Source organism: Macrosteles quadrilineatus, unplaced genomic scaffold (assembly GCF_028750875.1).
Source record: "Macrosteles quadrilineatus isolate MER2022 unplaced genomic scaffold, UCM_ALF_1.0 Scaffold_2__2_contigs__length_208266976, whole genome shotgun sequence".
Taxonomy (NCBI): Eukaryota; Metazoa; Arthropoda; class Insecta; order Hemiptera; family Cicadellidae; genus Macrosteles; species Macrosteles quadrilineatus.
In genome coordinates this window covers 136,413,059-136,433,121 of record NW_026542595.1, presented here as the reverse complement: position 1 = coordinate 136,433,121, position 20,063 = coordinate 136,413,059, and the positions used below count along the sequence as shown (strand labels likewise).

General features: G+C 32.3%; 1 protein-coding gene across 1 annotated transcript; it reads right to left on the bottom strand.

Annotated features, from left to right (window-relative positions):
- Nucleotides 1-97: 97 nt before the first annotated feature.
- On the bottom strand, nt 98-16,702 carry LOC128984936 (uncharacterized protein K02A2.6-like). The gene is made up of 2 exons (XM_054404305.1): nt 16,445-16,702; nt 98-232 (listed from the first exon to the last, which is right to left on the bottom strand). Exons 1-2 carry the CDS (start codon nt 16,700-16,702, stop codon nt 98-100), a joined length of 393 nt encoding a protein of 130 aa, XP_054260280.1.
- Nucleotides 16,703-20,063: the final 3,361 nt, after the last annotated feature.

The following is a 20,063-nucleotide window of genomic DNA, read 5'->3' as shown; positions in this document are numbered from 1 at the left end:
TGGCAACTGGAGTACATTCACACCCTCCATCAGCGGGTTAAATGGACTGAACAAAATTCCAATCTTCGCATTGGTGACCTCGCCTTAGTACATCAGCCTACTCCTCCTCTTTCTTGGCCGTTAGCTCGGATTGTGGGTGTCTCCCCTGGAAAGGATGAGGTTGTACGGGTCGTCCACTTGAAAACTCAACAAGGACTCTTGACTCGACCAGCTCACAAGGTTTTTCCTTTGCCTGCTTATCAAGAGTAACTTCAAGAACTTTAATTTGTAAATAGTATTTTTTCTCAACCACTTTGGAAAGAAGATTTATTTTATTGGAATATTATCTTTGTGTTGATTTGTTGAATCCTGGAGGATTCAAGGCCCCCTGTATGTTAAGTATTTAGAAGGAAAAGGAACTATTAACTTTATATTAATTCTAAAGAAGAATATTTATTTTGTTTTAAATACAAATGGTAATGCCAAACGCCAAAGCCACAGAACCCAAGTCCGTTTTATCTTCAGACAACAATCTTATCGCTCTATTCATGTCATTGTCCTTATCGCTTGTCGTTCGCCTCAGACAGGTATCCTGGTCATTCTCTCTCTGTCCACGGCCCTATTAATATGGTCTAGTACCGGCCACCTCTTTTAATCTCATTTCCATTTACATTATTTCATCAAGTTGTTTCAGTTTTCATTTTTATTGCAATTAATATTGCCCAATCTTATTCTGAAGTTATTTTTGTTGTTTTAGTGACAAGTAGTATTTTTATTTGCGTTTTATTAACTCACGAATCATGCACCATCAAGTAATCAAAGTGTCCTGTGCGGTGTCGCGACTTCCGTGTAATTAAAGTGGCCACGAACAATAAAAGACTTAGCGTTACGTGCGAACATCAAGCCTTCAAGCAGAAAGAAGAGCGAAAATCGTCTCATCCAACATCCAACTACCAAGGGTTCGTCACAGCGCCGACACTAATCTAAAGTTCAAATACGCCATCTTTCCCACTTCCCCCCTACGTCTGCACTGGAGTTTGTAAAGGTACATGTTTTCAAGTTTCTTATTATTTTCCGCAATGTAATTTGCGGTGGTCCTTCGTAATTTACCTATGAATAATCACTTTTAATATTCAATTTTTAAATAAATACACTCATACGTAACAGTACTAATGTAAGAACTGTCAGACATGATTATAGCTAAGTAACACTGTATTAACAATGCTTTTGGATGGTAAGTGGAAAGGAAATTCTGTTCTTTCATTGTCACAGTATTGTAAGTGTTGTTTGTCTGTAATGATTCAAATTTTCATTTAAAGAAATAAAAATATGTACATTAAAAATAATACTAAGTCCTTAACCTTATCAATAAATTAAACGATCGGATTCAAAAATGTGCAGTGGTTTGATTATTATTTATATTTTGTTCTTTTAGCGACTATTGACATTTTATAATTCAAATTAATAAAAATTCTGCTAATATCTATTAATACATATTATTGTTCAGTGGTGTTAAACAAATATTTGGTACATTATCAAATTTCTTTCACTTCTTTACTCTACAAAAGTAGTGATTGCCAATATAAAAAAAAGTATTTGTCATTGCAAATTAAAATGTATAATGCACAAGAATGTTTCTTTTAAAATAGTTTCATGTCTTGAAAATATAAAATCTCATCCCAAACTTAAAAACGTATAGTTTTTTTATGATATTTTACAACATTTGATTGCTTTCACACAAAAGTTACACAAATCTATACGTAAAATTATTAAATTTATAAATATAATCGAAAATATCACATTTTCCAACTATTAGAAAAGGTTTGACAGTTGTAAATGTGGGAAGTTAAGAAAAGCATATACCGTATTTTTTCGCTAAAAGAATGAAGGAGAAATTAAATATAGATGTAGGGTTTATTTGATTTATTTAGCACATATTTAACTGTAAACCCATATAACATTCACTTGTTACACATTCCAAAACATGTATGTACTTAAAGATGTGTCGTGTTGGGAACCAATTATCAAATGTTTACCACCCATTTGACATTCCCTTAAAATGTAAAATATTATATAGAAAAAAATATAGAATATGAAATAGAAATAAAGAATTTCAAACATGGTCTACGAACCATGAAAAACAAAGACAACCAAATATAAAGGCACTCCAAAGAGAATTCTGTAGATTATAAAGCATAAAACATGTCATTACATTCATATGTTTTAGTGTGCTGCCAAAATTACTTTGTTTCAAGTTAAAGTACCTTCCAGAAACAGCCTTAGAAATAGTATATCAAGCTATCTTTGATCTAGAAAAAAAGATAAGAATGTAAACATTTTGTTTATGCATCAACTGGATCTCGCAGACAAGTAAACTTGGCGAGGCCCACCAATCGTAATTTCTTTAATAAACATATTTGAATTTATTTGAATTTTGAATAAGAATAGAGTTTTTGATTAGAAACGAATTATTTGATATATTTGAAAACATTTATAAATAGTGAAAATTTGTTTATACAAATTATTGTATGCAGGTTTTTATATAGAAAGCTGCACTAAATAAAATTGTTATATGTTTTCTTCGTATCCTATAACATGACATTTTCCTCTCAGTTTGACGTAGCCAAAGTGAGCTTTACGCAAAAGTAAATAAAATTTATTTTTATTATACCTACGATGATTGAAATAATTTTAAATGATAGTATTGCATAAGTTAAACCAACAACATAACTTATGAGAGATGAAGTACTAGTGACAGATAATGCCCGAGAGTTATTCTGTGTTTCATGTTTAGTATAGTCCCCCAGCGTGTAATGCTTTGGATAATATTAGCTATCATATTGCTGAATTTTCCAGTATGATATTATGACTGGAAATCTAGCAACGATGGGTTTTATTTTTAATATATTTTTCCTAACATTGTTGGGGGTATTTGGGTTTCTAGTCATCGATCGATGGTGTACTTTTATTGAACTTAGAGTTATTTTGGGTCAACTTTAGTTTTTTTCATTAATACCCTGGTTTAGTTTTACTTTTCTAACTACTGTATTAGAAGTAATCTCGTCGTTTTAAATGAAAGATTTTATAAAAATGTTTATAATCTCAGTTCAGATTTAATCTATTTTTGGATAAATACTAAAGAATAAATTTACATTATCTTTAGATTAGACTGCTGAGAGAAATCCAAAATTTCTCCTAGATCTTGAAACTCAAGATTAAAATAAGTGGAGTACTATTTTTGTTCGAATAAGGCAAAAACGCTTACCCACACCACATTGAAAATGCGGTGACCAAGATTAGAAAACATAGCACTTGTTTTTATCTCGCAAATATACTTCTACTCTATATAATTTTATTTTCCAATTTCGGATAAGTGTTTCTAAGTTAGATTATGTTAAGTTATAATTCTGTGAAAGCCAATGCTTTTTCGTGATATTTAAAAGTATAAATGATAATTTATAATATTGCATTGTCGATAGTTTTGTGGATTTTTACACCTTACAATTTTCAGTCCATATTTGACCTATGTGTATTTAGTGTCTAGCAAAGCAAGGGGTGATCCAGTACAGTACAAGAGTGAACTGAAATGAAATGAAATGAAATGAAATGATGAAATGATATTTATTCGTCTATAGACATTATATAAATGCATGAGACACAGTCAAATTATATAAATACATGCTGGTAGAGGCACAAGTCAAGTTCAAGCAACTAATAGTAATAATAAAGAATTATTACAAATCATGCAAATAAATAATCATACAAAAGCAGATAAGCTACAGACAGGCTGAAAATACATGCAAGGCTGGTATTAAATAATCATTTGAGGTTATGTCATTGGTTGTAGAGCAAAAAACTCATCAATCTTATACAGGGGGTTTCTGACAAGCCATTCATAAATTGCATTCTTAAAACTATTGTAAGGGAGTTGAATTATTCTTGGCGATAGTTTGTTCCACAACTTTCTACCCATAATAATATGGCTTCTTTTAATCTTTTCCAGTCTTGTAAAAGGAATGTCAAGGTTTTCTCTTTTCCTAGTGTCAAAGCAATGAAAATCACCCCTTAGAGCAAAGGTTTCATGCAACTTAAAACTAGAAAACAATACATTATAAATATAAAGGTTTATCACAGTCAAAGCATTAAAGTTAATAAATAATGGTTTACAATGTTCATTTTCATTTTTTCATCTGTACTGATATAAAGTAGTGACAGGTACCAGAACCCTAACCCACGACACCGTTACCTTCGGCAGGAAGTTCGAGGCACTACCTACTGGGCCACAGACTCACTAAAATATATTTAAAACCCCGTTAGCAAATAGGTTAGTTCCCATTTTGCAAGACTTAGGTTGTGAAACACAGTTTAAAATTATAACTCAGCCTGCAAGAGTTTGGTAAGAACCATTTGGTGTAGGCCTATCACTGCAACAATCATTACAGTCTAGAAAGGTTATGCTACAAACAATTTAGCATTTCTTACAACAAAACATGTCTAAGTAACCGATTGTGTTTACAACAATTTATTAAATTTCAATGCTGTTTTAATGGATCAAACACCAAGCTGCTATTAGACCTGACCATTTTGGGACAAACCCTTGTGCCCCTATAACTACCAAAGTTTCTCTATTACATTGACTTGATTAGCCCATTGTCTTGCGCCGAGTTTATTACCTCTTTCGAACCTAATGAATCTAATTCAACTAACCGGCTTAACTTAAGTTTACTTTTGAGCTTATAACGAATGGTTAACAGCTTTACTTATACACTTATACTCTTACTTGTATGTAAGTAGGTTTAGCCTTATTAATAATATGTGAGATTGAAAAGAGATTTTTCTCAATGCATATTTTTATCGATTTATTCTGTATGTTCAATAATTTTACATTAGATGTATATAGTATATAGGGTGATCAGATATTGCCATTAAGTGGTGAAAATGTGTCTTAACGAAAGCTATGTAATTTCTTTTAAGATTTAGCAAAATTCCATGTTTTAAGACCCTACGGTAAATAGTTTAACAAACCAAAGATGCATAAACAAATCTAATATTAATCATATTTTTAATCCGTTTATGTACAATCAGAATATGGTTACCGAGCTATGAATATAATATAGAGTATTATTTCTGCGATAACCGGAAACTCATACATTGCTAAAAATGAGTGATGAACTCGTTTCATTCCTATCAGGCAAGAACGCTTGTTCATACTAGAAAGGAATTGCAGTGACCTAACCTTAATCTAGCCTTTACCTTTGCACTTAGATTTATATACATTTACCTATTTATATATATCTGACAAATGTCTGTTAATGATAAAAGTATATTGAACTGATACATTTTAAACAATGTTCACATAGGTAAAATAATATAGTATGTGTAAGACTTTTTTTATAACTGAGTTTTTCACCTATTTCTATTATTACTATAAGTAACACTTATATAATTTCTTTACCTATCTTGGGGAATTTGTTATTTTTAATAGCTATAGAAATGGCATAACAGTTATAACTGGTCGCAGAGTGCAGTAATATCCAGCAATTTTCAATAAACATTGTCTAGTATTTATACATGGGAAGATAACGTTAATCTTATAGGGTAGGCAATTATAATACATACGATTTTTTGTAAACATATTTAGCTTTTAATAAGTGTACACATAAATAACACAACATTTTATAATTTGGTTGCATTATGTTTATTAGCTTTAAATGTTAAGAAAAATTAAAGTTTTAAAACATGCTGTGTAGAATAAATGGGAAAAGTCCAAAATTTCGTCGTTTTGTTTTCACCACCAAATAAATTAAAGACAACCTAATGCTTATTTAGTTGCAAATACATATCCTTTTTCATGGGAAACCAAAATAGAATCGTTTGTGTATATAAAACACAATATTGCGCTAACTTATAATGAATAGATAATTGAACTAAGAATTTATATTGTTTTAGTAAAGAGTTAAATTTAATAAGTTTTGTAACAACACGGGAGCTTTGTATCAAGCAAAACATAACCATTTGGTGGAAACTAATGATGCAAAACCATATTCATCAGTAATTAGACTAATATTGAAACAGTATTGACGCAATTAGTGACAAATGTTGGTCAAACGACAAACGAATGGGTTTTCAAAGTTATAACTTTAAGTAAAAATTTTACATAGTATAATGTTCTACATAACGGCTTCATTTTTGATATTACAGCTAATAAGCTGTATAATAATTTGGAAATCACGTCTTCGAAACTCTTTGTAAATGTTATTCCACATATTAAGGTGGTCTTTCCTTAGTGGCGTAAATGTCAACTATTAATAATTAATTGCTACCAACAATGGATGCAACAAAATTTTCAATGAGCATGTGAAATCAATTAGTTCAGAATAATTGTAGATGTAATTTTCGACGGGGTGAAAACTATTGCTTTTTATTTTATTAAAATTAAAAAAATATTTAAAATATTTATCTCCTACCAAAACGCTTATCTATATTTGTATCTATATTTGTATTCCGTGATAAAATAAAAAATTAGTAATGACAAGCCATGCTCTAAGGAAAAATTATGTGTCATAAATTTTATATCTGAGATTCGGATTTATAGGAATACAAAAGGAAGTTTTAATGAGCTGACCTAAGTGTCAAAAGGTCATTTACAAACATTGTCACGTCTCACAGACAAAGTAACTTTTTGTTATAAATATATCTTTAAAGTGAATTCAACATGGTTATGAAAGGGACGCTTTGTGTTATTTTTTTATTTTTGCATATTTAAAGGATATTTTGCAAAGGAAAAAACTGTGTTATCAAATATGTATATTTGACCCTTACCACTCTCTTGCCGGCTTTGAACCGACATCGGCAGTTTTGTGATCGTATGACTTGTCAACTTCCAGAAAAAAATAAACAAAAATTCATAATTTTTTTATAGTTTATTTTTTAATTTTTCATTATAAGTGTAATTTGAAGTTTAAATATTGGTAGGCTTATTGACCTGCATAATAAATTAAACCTAGGGTGTGGTTTGTTGCGGGACCCTAAACTAAAAATTTTAAGGAGTTATTTATGTAGCGTGCTTTAAGAATAATACGAATAAAAATTTTCAGAGTAAGTAATTTTTGTTTTCACTTTAAATTTGCATCTTAAATTATACCTTAGATTTACTTTATTTATCACAAGTATTTATTGTTGAACAAAAAAAGCATGATGATGGAATAAAAGCTATAGAAAGACCAGCTAAGATATTGACACCATTAAAAGTTAAAAAGATTAAAAGGAACTAAAGAGATGGTGTTATGCATAATACAAATCTTTATTATATCAACACAAGTTTAAAACTGGGAACGGTTATGGATTAAGAGCTTAAACGCCTGGAGTTAAATAAAACTGAGAGAAAAAGTACAGCCTTTAACCCGTTTAATATGCAATAAAGGTTTTTATCGCCAATTGTATTATCCACGAAGCCTACACTAAGCACTTATGTGCAAGAAAGTGAAAGCTTATCGGATTTTTTAACTATCACTCCTTTCATAAATGTATACTCGACTATTAGTCCAATTTATCAAAAAATTTCCTTTCGATAAAATACTATTAATGCAGGATAAACATAACTATTTAAATGTACTTGACTAGCCTATGTGAGTATAAGCTGTGAAATAAACAAATAAAACGAAATAATTAGGATACATCCAAAGCTACAAAGTACAAAGTTGGCTTACTCTGAAAATATTTTTCACACTCCAGGTACATAAAATAAGTTATATACATACTGTATCACGGAACAATTTCTCTAGTCTCAATATAAAAAATTGGGTACTGGATTTTCATATTTTAGTTTATGTTCTTTTATTATTATAATTTTCTTCTGTGGCCAGGTTTCAACGAATAAGATATTTTTTGTAAACGAAACCAAGAAACGTCCTTGGTATGTAACGATAAATATATAAACATTTGCTATGCCTATTTACTTTTATATAACTTAAATGTACTCATAGACTAAAATTGAAATTAAATAACAGTTTTGAAAAAGTATTTCTGAATGGTAATGCAGAATGGGAAACAATCTTTTTAATTGTTATTAATTTCATGACACATTTTTTACAGAATTTTACTTAATAAAATATGTAGACAACAATCTTGTTTCCTGTATATCTAATTAAAAACAAAGGTAATGCAAATCACGCCAAAATCTGTAATTTTTTGCATAAACCACTATTGCAGAAGAGACTGATTACTCCCTCTTGGTTTTAAATAGGGTTTATTTTCATTTTTAGTTGAATTGGTCATAGTGAAATTTTTAATTTTTAAGTTTTATTTTAAGTTCAATATTATTATACTCTATATAAAATATATTTTAAAACAATCAATCACATTGGATGTACTGTTATTATAAAAAAAAACTTTCGTACTTGAACTAGTTTGCATAACAACTGATTTTTCAACATTTCCTTTTACTTACTATGGCTGGGAAATATAAACCTAGATCCGCCTACGGTAGTATTATTGTTGTACGAAACACTATTCATCATACAGCCACACTAATAATGTTTGCTCCAACGCAATGCGTATTTGGCCATGTAATGCTGACTCCCATTCTAGATAGTTATGTACGCTTAAATCCAAACTGGGCAAATTAAACGTGTGATTGGGAAATATGATAAAGATGTTATTATTATTTATGGTATTTGATATATCATAAAAGATGCTACGGAAAAAAAACATTGTTTTATGTAAATGCGTTTGAGCCGGTTGAATACTCTGATGTGACACAACTGCCAAGAATGATTTAGGTAGACGAGTGTGACAAATTTGAAGGTCGCTAAGTTCTTTAAAAAGTTAGATTATTAACATAATCATACACCCTTAGTTTGTCGTTGAGTCATTAATGATGCCTTCTAGCAACAGATCAACGTTAGATAGTATCAAGACCAAGATTTCAACCTTTTCCTTACAAAACTAAAATTTCAATAATCCCACTGGAGTGGATCGAAACAATTATAATGGTAAATACTGTAAATGAAAATTTTAAGCGAGTTAGAGAACCTCCATTAAGAAAATAAAAAATAATATTTGGTTATCCTACATAAACACACATTTCTTTCAAAATTGTTATTATATTTTTCATTTTTATTGGTTATTGTTTGTAGTTATTTAAAAATATTAATTACAATTTAACAAAGTGAGAAGTCGTAAAATTTCCCAAAGTGTGAGCTGACAGGAGTGGTGGACTCTCAATCAGAGTATGTTATGAAACTAAGACTTTAACACGTTTACCAAAAAATGAAAGGTGTATTCAATATTATTTTCGTGTTTATAACCCCCTAATAATGTTTAAAATAACTATTATAGTTCGGTTTATATATGAATGGCACTATTTAAGTAAAATTACACAACTATAACATATTATAATGAAATTAAAAATATTTAAGTATAACACCCAGTTTCTAGGTAATTTATCACCACATTTATATTGTAAATATTACACGTTTAGTGATAATAGATTAGGAAGTTAAGCAAAAATACAACTAAGAGTTTCACATTTTACTATCTTTATTAGCCATTTTAGGTATCGAATGGTTGATTGTCCATTAGTTTTTTTACGTTCATTACTGCGCTATTCTAACCAAAGTATCTTGCGTTGGGTAAATCTATCCTTCTTTTTACTTTCTCAAAGAGTTAGCAATGGATATCATTTTATTTACAATCATAATTCAACCTAATACTTATGCTACTAGGCTACATACAATAACCAAAACTCTTTTACAAATTACTACTTTATCACGAGAGTTGACAATGTTTAATTTTACGTGTAGTCTAAAATTGGTTATCTTGTGTAGTAACAGGAGAGTTAAAACTACCCAAGATAATAGTGTGGATACCTTTTACTAAAAATTATAACCACGGGTAGCGTAGCACCGGAGTCGGGTAGACATTAAATTATCATTAGGGGGGCCGGAAGAGATAACACTGGCTTAGTTTACAAGTTGTTGGGTTTAAACAAGCTCCCATTGCCAAAAGTCCAACACGAGACTAAACCTTAATATAACATCAAGTAGTTGTTACTTCCTTGGAGGATATTTTGACACTTGTTAAACATGCTTTAAACTAGCATGTTTCAAAACTAAAAATATATCTAATAGAAACATTTATTACACTATTTTTTTTGTCCAAACTTTACATTTTTTTCGCTGAACTGCATTTAAAAATCAGAGTAGGGCTAAAGTGCCGTTGTATGATCACATAGCTAAACTGGATACGGGTGGGATCTGATTTTGGGACCACTTGTCAATTCACATAAATAAACAAATGTATTTTTTTTTTTATTATTTACATGAAAATATCTTAAGTCATTCTGAGTTTGCCTGCAGCTCTAAGTACTTATATGCAACACATCATTCCAATTTGTTAAATTGTTGGTTGTTAATAAAATATAATTCAATTTTTTACTTCCATTAAAGTAAACAATATTTGTTTGCTTACTAAAATCACCAAGTTTTATATTAAATTGAAATAAGGTGTATAACCCCGTTATAGGAACTCGGAAAGTCAATTTTACATCATACTACACAGAAACAGGTACTTTTCCATCCGTATTGATACGCTGGATAGTCGCCCTTTAGCTAGACGTGAAATCAAATACGCCTAGCTTCAAGCTCTGCTTTGAGGTTTATTTTTTAGAAGTGTGTGTTCTACTCTTACAAAACACACTTTCAATAATTATATTTAAAGTAATCCATAAATAAACTTTTTTTGTACGTAAAGAAGGGGTTTGTGTTTCTTTATATACATTTACGTAATTAAATGTTTAAGGTAAATTGTATTAATGGTTAAAATGTTTATATGTTCATTTATTGGCCTCCCCTCTCCTCTACCTTTATTCAGCAAAGTTGTAAATTATATTTAACCATAATACCTTTTTTATACCACCTTTTATAAAACCACTTTTGCATTCTTCTAGCCCAAAATGGTATGAATGTTTAAAGGATAGATACCTTTAGGATAGATACCTTTAGGATAGATACCAAGTAGTACATAAGGACTAGTCAAGTTAAAGTAGTTAGTTAGTTAAAGTAGTTAAAGTTAGTAGTTAGAGAAGTTAGTTTAGTTAGTAGTTTTAAGAACTAGTCAATAAACATCATATATCATCGTTCACAATTTGCTTTTAATAGAAAAGTGACAAAAAGTAACACTTGCTTACGTTGTATGAAGACCAGTAAAATAATTATCGTCTATAAATTAACCGTTTATTACATGTTCACCATAGTGCCATGCCATGCAGATATACAACCGGTAGCAATGATTGCTAGATCCATGACAAATTAATGTTCCAATCATTCCATTACTACCACAGTCGTGATTGGTTTCATGTAACGGTGTTGGTGTTACTTCGATATGCATACACGTGCACCGTAAAGCTTTACATGTATATTGGCTTGACATTTCATGCCCTCCAAGCTATTTATATTAGCAACAGTAAACAATAAGACTTGAAGTTATGTTTTTACTTTTTTCTACGTCAGTGGTATTTTTATTTAAGTGAATTCAAATACTGTTCGGAAAGCGGTCCTTACGCATTAAAGTTTTGCGAATATGCCTTGATTCGAACCTTGCCCTCCTCACCGAAGTTTGAGACTCGAATCAATAAGCTATACCCCCTAAAATGAAAATGGTTTGCGTTGTTTTACATTTGTTTTGTATTCGTGTCATGTGGACTATAATATTGGACTATTGTAATCCATTAGACTCAACTATGGACGTCCGATGAACTAACCACACACTGGAACCTGATGATGGATTAAAAATTTGCTGAAAACTTGACTAACTAGTTTTTACTTCCGCTCTTATTTGGAGCATAACGCCTCAACGAACACTCTTCAGCGGTCCCTTTAGCTGAAAATTAGGTCGTAGGGAAAACTACTACATTTAAACCAGAGAAGTGAATGAAATAAAAAACATTGCTAAGTAAATTCAAATTCATAGGTTTAAGGCATGTGAGCTTAATTTACTTTTAGTTTACCCACGAATAAAGTTGGTGGAATACAAAAGTTGTATATTTTTATATAATTATTTGTCTTATCAATCAAACAAGTTTTAAGACGACCAATAATATTAATAATATAACGTCAAAATACAAAACATGCTGTCAGGTATTTATTTGATTTTAGTACGTTGTAAACTAATGCTTTGTCTTGCACTATTTTCATGGATAGAATGGAAACAAAGTTTTATCCCAGAGGAGATACAAAAGCCCGTGGCTCGTCATGAACACCTAGACAACTCTGGTTTCCTGTCAGTAAGTTTCTGTACCTAAAGGGATACAGAACTTGGGTTTGATTCCCTGATTTATTAGTATCAATGCTATAATTTACATCATTAATTTTTTATTTTACTTTTACAATTATTCTTTGCTTGCTTATTTTTATATGTATAAACAGTACATTTTAATCTGTTTAATGTTTTACGTCCTTTTTGATTACAAATAACTGATTTATGTACCTGAATATGTACGTATCGTCTTCTGAGACATTGCGTTTATTTGAGACATTATATAATAATTGGTACAATTTTACTTTGTTAATTTTTATGTGGTGTAATACTAGTATATAGTATATATTTTCGGGTTAAGAAAGAACTAAAGAATAAAGAAACGATTGAATAAAATATTTTTGGATTTTAGTAATAGTTTGGAATTTTTAGTTTTCATATGCCCTTTTGCTTAAGTCAATGACGTTTACACCCATGGACCCATATTTTATTGGCTCTCATTATAATACAAATTTACCAGAAAACAATATATTGAACCATTTGTATACTTATTGATGATTTCCTTTAGCATAGACTCTAGGCTATTCTTATTGTTTTAGATCAACGCTAGAACCATTTCATGCATTTATAATACGTCACAGGCATATTACATATGTGCTGCAATATACATGCCCACTGACTTATTTATACACTTTTTGATCAAATGGACTTCTATTTAAATTAAGGTGTGTTTGATCCAATAGTAATTTCTTGCAAAATATGAGTCACAAGGTGTTGGCGTTATATAAAGGACGATATAAATCTAAAGAAGATATAATTAACGCTAAAAACTAATTAACGAATTAACTAGCAATGCCTTTTTGTGTTTTTAGCGAATTTCCCATATAGGGAATAAGCTATTACCGTAGTACTCATGGTAAGACCTGGACGCGGGACCGATTTTTTTCTTCGTTTTGAGGTCCCTACAGGCCAAAAACACCATCCGTTAAAATTCATATATATATATATATTTATATATATATTTATATATATATGTGTGTGTGTCCGTTAGCACGATAACTCGAGCAAAAATTATCCGATTTTGATGAAATTTGGTACAAACGTATAAACCTACGTTTATTCGAACGAGTTCGCGATCCAGCATGATCGGACCATGGGAACGGGGGTTTACGGGGGGTTTTATGGGGTAAAAATAGGTTTTTCCCATTTTTGACCCAAAAAACATAAAATTTAGCAATTTCTTTCCAAACTATTTTGTAGAGCTTAAAAAAAACAAATAATTTAGTATATTGAAGCGTTATTATGCGCCTAATGGTTACGGAGAAAATTCAAAAAAAATTGTAAATTTAAAATTCCCATGTTATTCTTATGGAGAATAAGTAAACTGTTGTAGTTTGCTTGTTTATGAACATATTTTAATAAAAATTTGGAAAATGTTTTTATTTCTTACTAACTATTAACATTTTACAAAAAAAAAGTTTTACCCTCCCTGATGCAGCAAACCTAAGTACTTGTTAAACTAATTCTTTTTAAATCGGGAATATATTTTTAACTAGACATTTCAGTGTAAATCAAATCAGTCAAAAGGAAATTCGCATAGTCTGCAGGTTTGCTGCGGCGGGGGTATTTTTTCTTTCATTTGTACAAGTAATTACCAAAAACCCCTTGTGAAAATAATGTTTTTGAAATAATATTGAAATGACTGCGTGACACAGTTATTTATACTTTTATCTTAAAGACTAATGACGGAGAAACGTTTTTGTTCATAAAATACCAGTTTTTTATCAAGCTGTATTCTAGAAGAATATTTAACTAACAGAAATGTCACAATATCTAGAATTGGAATTAAGTGAATGTGTATCGTGTATCACTGGGGAAATATGCCTTGGCAACGTATACACACTCCATAGCTATCTACAGTCTTTGTACATCACCGAACAGATATGAGGGACGGCATATTCCCAAACGATTGTCACGTTGATACAGGGTTTTGATCATGGATTTGCTTCACGATGAATATAGTTTTGTTCTCCAAAAACACCTTTTAGCTCGATATCGGTTCTCTGTACTATTCATTTCCATGACAATACAATTCATGTTTATTATTTCAGTTTATAAGGGTTGACCATTTCAGCCTATAAAGGTTTTTAGTTGTCCTTTTTTGCAATTTTTAGGTTTTCTGCTTGTAATCATTGGTTTCTCATATTATATCATACGTATATTTTTTTAACTTTGTCACATAAATTTTTTATTGTATCTTACATATTTATTTAAAAGCTATTAAACTAAATGACAAAAAATATATATCTTCACGAGGGTATTGTATTATTAGTGTTTAATGAATTAGCAGTATCACTTTGATTTACATGGGTTTACAAATTTCCATTTTTACTTCTGGTTTACTTACAACTGTGAGTTTTATTGTACTTCAAAGGTTGCATTTAATATTATCTCCATTTCTAAGAAATTAAAAGACTACCTGAATAGCATGACGATGGTTTTAAACATTTTTGTCTTCCGTTTGAGTCTTACTTGCTCTAGATGGTGAAATTTGTTTCACTAAAACTAGTTTTTAAAACAGCTGATATCTCAAAATGTTAGTTAACTCACTTTTATGGTAAACTAGCTGTAACCCGCGGGCTTTGCCCCGTTTAACTTCTTAATTTTCAAGATTTTCTCGTTCGCATGGCTCAATCACGTCCTGGTTGAAGTTTGTTCGCTACGCTCACTCACCTTTAGGTTGGAGCTCGTTCGCTACGCTCACTCACCTTTAGGTTGGAGCTCGTTCGCTACGCTCACTCACCTTTAGGTTGGAGCTCGTTCGCTGCGCTCACTTGCCTTCAGGTTAGCTCGTTCGCTACGCTAACTCGCCTCCAGGTTGAAGTTCGTTCGCTACGCTCACTCACCTTTTGGTTGCAAATTAGCTGTTGTCATAAATGTAAAAGAAATAATAGTGCTGCACCCTGTTGGTAAGCCTTGTAACTTTAATGCTATTGAACATCATAGAACAGAACCAACTTGTTTAATTGAAACAGCTGTTAAGATTCAATAATTCCATTTCTCATAAGGTTAACATGGGAAACTCCAGAGCCACTGGGGTGGAGCCCGAAAGGATTTTTGAAATAAGAATATGCCTATATGTTAATCGGGAATGTGAGCTATCATCATGCCAAATTTCAGCCCAATCCGACCAGTATTTTTCGAGTTTACTTTTCCCATACACACATACAGCAGCCACCTCTTTTTTATAATAGTATAGATAGATTTTGTTTGTACAGTTGGTATCTGGATTTAAGAAATAAGTTACTAATGTTAAAATGTAACATATTACTATTTTATAAATATGATACAGGGTTTTTCGTTGACAGTTATGTCTCCGACACAGAGGCAGTTCTAGACCGTATAACTTGCCCGTTTTTAAAGACAACAAAACCTGCAACTAAAGTTGAAAACAAACAAAAGAGCACAATTTTATTTATACGTTATGAATTTGTATTAAAAATATTCTAAAAATGGATTAAAAATTATAAATGAATTTGTAGGTAGTACATACATGTATCAAAATAAGTAAAAATGTTTCCCACCTTGTAACCTGGTTACATTTCAATTTAAATCTCAAATAGAATTGTTGTAAAGAGTGGATGTCACAATGGCAAATTAACTAGGTGAACAGGTAGTAATCAGGACTTAGGTGCTCTGCAAGTTAATGTACCAATCATGACGTCACATAGAGCTAAGTGATTGGCCCACGTGTAATTATTGTTACGTCGACTCTGGATAACACTTAGCGCTAGGGTCTATCAGAAAGGGATTGATTTAGTTATATTTTTCTGCATGTGAACTATCTAGGATATAACAAGTTGTTATATAAATATACTAATAAATACAAGCACTTGTAACTTGTATAATTATTTATTCATAACTGAATAGTAAATATTATGATATGAAAATTGTAAATAATTAACACATGGATAATTTATAAAAAGTACAGAAGCAAAATATATAACAGTGGTCTCCCCCTAACAATGGCCTCCCCTTAAACTTTCGTACGCAACATTTGATCAATGTGGCGTCTCCAAATTTGTCCATCGTCCATCTTGATAAAATAGTGAACATGACCGTCTCTACTTTGGACATTTCCGTAACCCCATTTACATTTCCCGGAATAGTTCCGTACTTGTACTCGTTCGCCTGGTTTGAAATATCTCACTATTCCTTTGGGTTGTTTTGTTTCTTCCTTTGTCTTAGGCAAGAGTAAACTTAAGTATGTTCGGATCCTTCTATTGAACATCAAGAAGTATGAGCTGTTACCAGTTGAATTCGGAGCTTGACGTAGTTTCATCAGCAGTTGGTGAAGCTTTTCTTCCAGTGTACCAGGTTCGTCTGACATGCAGTTGATAAGTTTCTTTATCGTTTGTACGAAGCGTTCGACTTGGCCGTTCGAAGAAGGATGGTAAGGAGCTGTCATTTTGTGCAAAGTTCCACATTTCTTCAAAAAGTTACTAAATTCAGAAGAGGTGAACTGACGACCATTATCAGAGACTATAACACTTGGTAGTCCAAAGGTGGTGAATATTTTACGCAGCTCTCTGATTGTCCATGAAGATGTAATACTTTTCGTAGGTATGACTTAAACCCACTTGCTGAATGCGTCTACTACCAACAGAAAGTAATTTCCGTTGGTCGGCCCAGCAAAATCTATGTGGACCCGCTCCCATGGTTCACTTGCTGGCTCCCAGGGATGGTTAATTTCTTTTTTCGGTAAATTTTGTTTTTCCCTGCACTGTCTGCATTTTGAAATGTTATCTTCTATATCTTTGTCCAAACCTTTCCAGTAGCAAAAGCTTCGTGCTAAGGCTTTGGTTTTTACCATTCCTAGATGACCAAAATGTAGTTCTTCGAGGACATGTTTTTGTAAAGATCTAGGAATCATTACTCTCCAACCTTTCATGATACAACCATCATGTAGACATAGCTCACCGTCATGATAACCATGGTGCTCCAGCGATTTTCCAGTTTCCAAAGCTAGTAGCAAGTGTTGCATGTTTTCATCCTTTTTTGTTTCTTGAGCAATTAGGTTATGGTTTAGGTTGATTGTTGCAATTTGGTTCATATAGAAAACATCAGTCTGGTCCATGCTGGTATTTGAATGTTTTTCAATAGGGAATCTTGAAAGGAAGTCCGCATTTCCATGATCATTTGTTCGTCTAAACTCTATTTTGTAGTCAAAACCTGATAAGAAGTGTGAATAGTTAAAAAGTCGTGTAGCTGACATAGAAGGTAGGTTTTTATCAGGATTGAATATTGTAACTAATGGCTTGTGATCCGTTACTAGGATGAATTTACGTCCATGGCAATATTGGAAGAACTTTTTTAGTCCCCAATAAATTCCAGTGGCCTCTTTGTCAATTTGGCTATATTTCTCTTCCGGTTTTGTCAGTGTTCTTGAAGCGAAGGCTATGGGTCTTTCACTTCCATCTGGAAATCTATGTGACAGTACTGCACCAAGTCCCACCGGAGATGCGTCTGTTGCCAATACCAAAGGTAAGACTGGATCAAAATGAGTAAGGACAATTTCATTTGTAATGATCTCCTTGACCTTCTGAAAGCTTTGTTCACATTGATCTGTCCACTTGTATTTCTTCTCCTTTTTCAGTAGTCCATGTAACGGATTGAGAATCGTTGCCAGGTTTTCGATAAATCTGTTATAATAGTTGACAAGACCTAAGAAGGTTCTTAGTTCACTAACATTCTGGGGTCTTCTTGCTTGCCTGATAGCCTTAACTTTATCTTCTGATTTGTGGATTCCGTGGGCATCTATAGTGTGACCTAAGTACTCAATTTGTTTGTGTAGAAACTTGCATTTATCTCTATTTACTCTTAGTCCGTTCATTTATATTCTCTGAAGTACCATTTCCAACCGAGTGAGCAACTCTTCTTCTGATTTTCCTTGGATGATTATGTCATCGAAGAAGCATTGAGTGCCTTCTATACCCATTAAGACCTTGTCCATGATTCTTTGCCAAATTCCAGGAGCTACTTTAACGCCGAACATGAGTCTATTAACTCTGAACTGTCCCTTATGTGTACTTAAGGTTTGTATGTCAGCACTTGCTTCATCCATTTGTAGGTGTAAGAAAGCCTTTTTTAAGTCCAGAGTACAGAAAATCTTGCCACCGCTCATATTTGCAAAAATATCTTCAATTCTCGGTATTGGATAGTGTTCGTCTTGAATTTGTCTGTTCACCGTAACCTTATAATCAGCACATATTCTAATTTCACCTGTTTCATTCACGGTTTCATTACTGGTACTATGGGTGTTCCCCATTCAGAATTGTCCGTCTTTGTTATTATTCCTGAAGTTTCTAAGCGCTCTAGTTCCTCTTCTACTTTTTGTTTCAAAGAATAAGGTATTGGCCTTGCTTTCATAAATATTGGTCGAGCGTCAGGTGCCAGTTGTAAGTGGCCAAGTTGATCAGGTATTTGGCCTATATCTGGCTCGAAAACATCCTTGTATTTGTTTAGAAGTTCATCTAAACGTCCTCCAGTTTCTTGTTTGATTGCTTTTACTTCTTTCCAGTCCAACTCTACTTCCCGTAGCCAGTCTCGACCGAAAATAGGATCCAAGTGACCGTCTACAATATAGAGTTTACCCATAAAACTCTGGCTTTTGTATGAACATTGAACAAACACAACGCCTTTGGGCTTGAATAATTCACCTGTATACGTTTTAAGTCGTAGCTGTGTATTGAAAAGTCTTCTGTTTGTGTTAAGTTTCTTGAACATATTATATGGTAACGTGCTGATGGCTGAACCTGTATCCAGCTCCATCTGGACTGGATTCCCTTCTAGCAAAATATCAATAAGTATTTTATCACTACTGCTATTGTTCAATTTGTAAATTTCATGAGTTTCTTCTTGACAACTATCGTTTCCATCTTCTTCAGTCTGGTGAACTTTTGTATGCTTTGTTTGCATACAGACACTGGCAATGTGGCCCTGCTTTTTGCATTTGTGACACGTTTCAGAAGCAAACTTGCAGTTGTTGGCTCTATGGTCCCGTGAACCACAGCGGTAGCACCTTCCTTTCAGTTTGTCAAGGGGTGAAGGCTGAGATTTCTTAGGTATATAGTTCGATTTTTTGTTTCCAATCATGTGAACAGTATTGTTTGTAAAATCCGTTGATGTTTTGACCAGAAAACTTTCGTCTTTGGTTAGTTCCATTGCTGTTGCCAATTTAACAACGTCTTGAAATGATTTAGTTGTTTTTTCTTGTAGTATCCTTGCTCTAACATTAGCATCCTTAATTCCTCTGATGAACTGCATGCGTAAAAGTGTGTTGGCTATGGTTTTCCCACAATTCTCACATGAAAAATCACAATCTGTTGTTAATTTTTGGAGTTCAGCAGAATACATTTTCACCGATTCTGATGGGTCCTGTACTCTTGATAAAAACCTATGCTGCAGTGCCCATGTACTCGGCTGAGGGTCAACATAATCTGATAGTAACTTTACCAGATCTGAGTAGGTCTTATCCAGTGGGTTCTCAGGCGCACACAAATCATACAATTTCTGATGTAGGGTAGGAGACAAGGCATGAAGAAGGGTGTAAACCTTGTCCCTGGGCTGTAGTCCATGTCCATGTAAATGCATAAAAATCTCTAAGCGCCTGATGAAGTTCTTGAACGTTTCATCGTCTTGAAAAGGAGTGAATGATATAGCCGAAGTAAGAGAATGGTACATATGATTACTTCTGTTGGTCGTACTACCTTGTTGCAGATCTTTTTCTAGTTCTATTTGTGTTTTTCTAATTTGTAACTGATCTTTTA

Excerpts from the sequence above, each read along its gene's own strand:
- LOC128984936 (XM_054404305.1), bottom strand. The coding sequence starts at position 16,702 with ATGACAGCTCCTTACCATCCTTCTTCGAACGGCCAAGTCGAACGCTTC. Across the intron at positions 233-16,444 it reads CAAAACAACCCAAAGGAATA|GCAAAGGAAAAACCTTGTGA; the intron begins GTGAGATATTTC and ends CTTGATAAGCAG.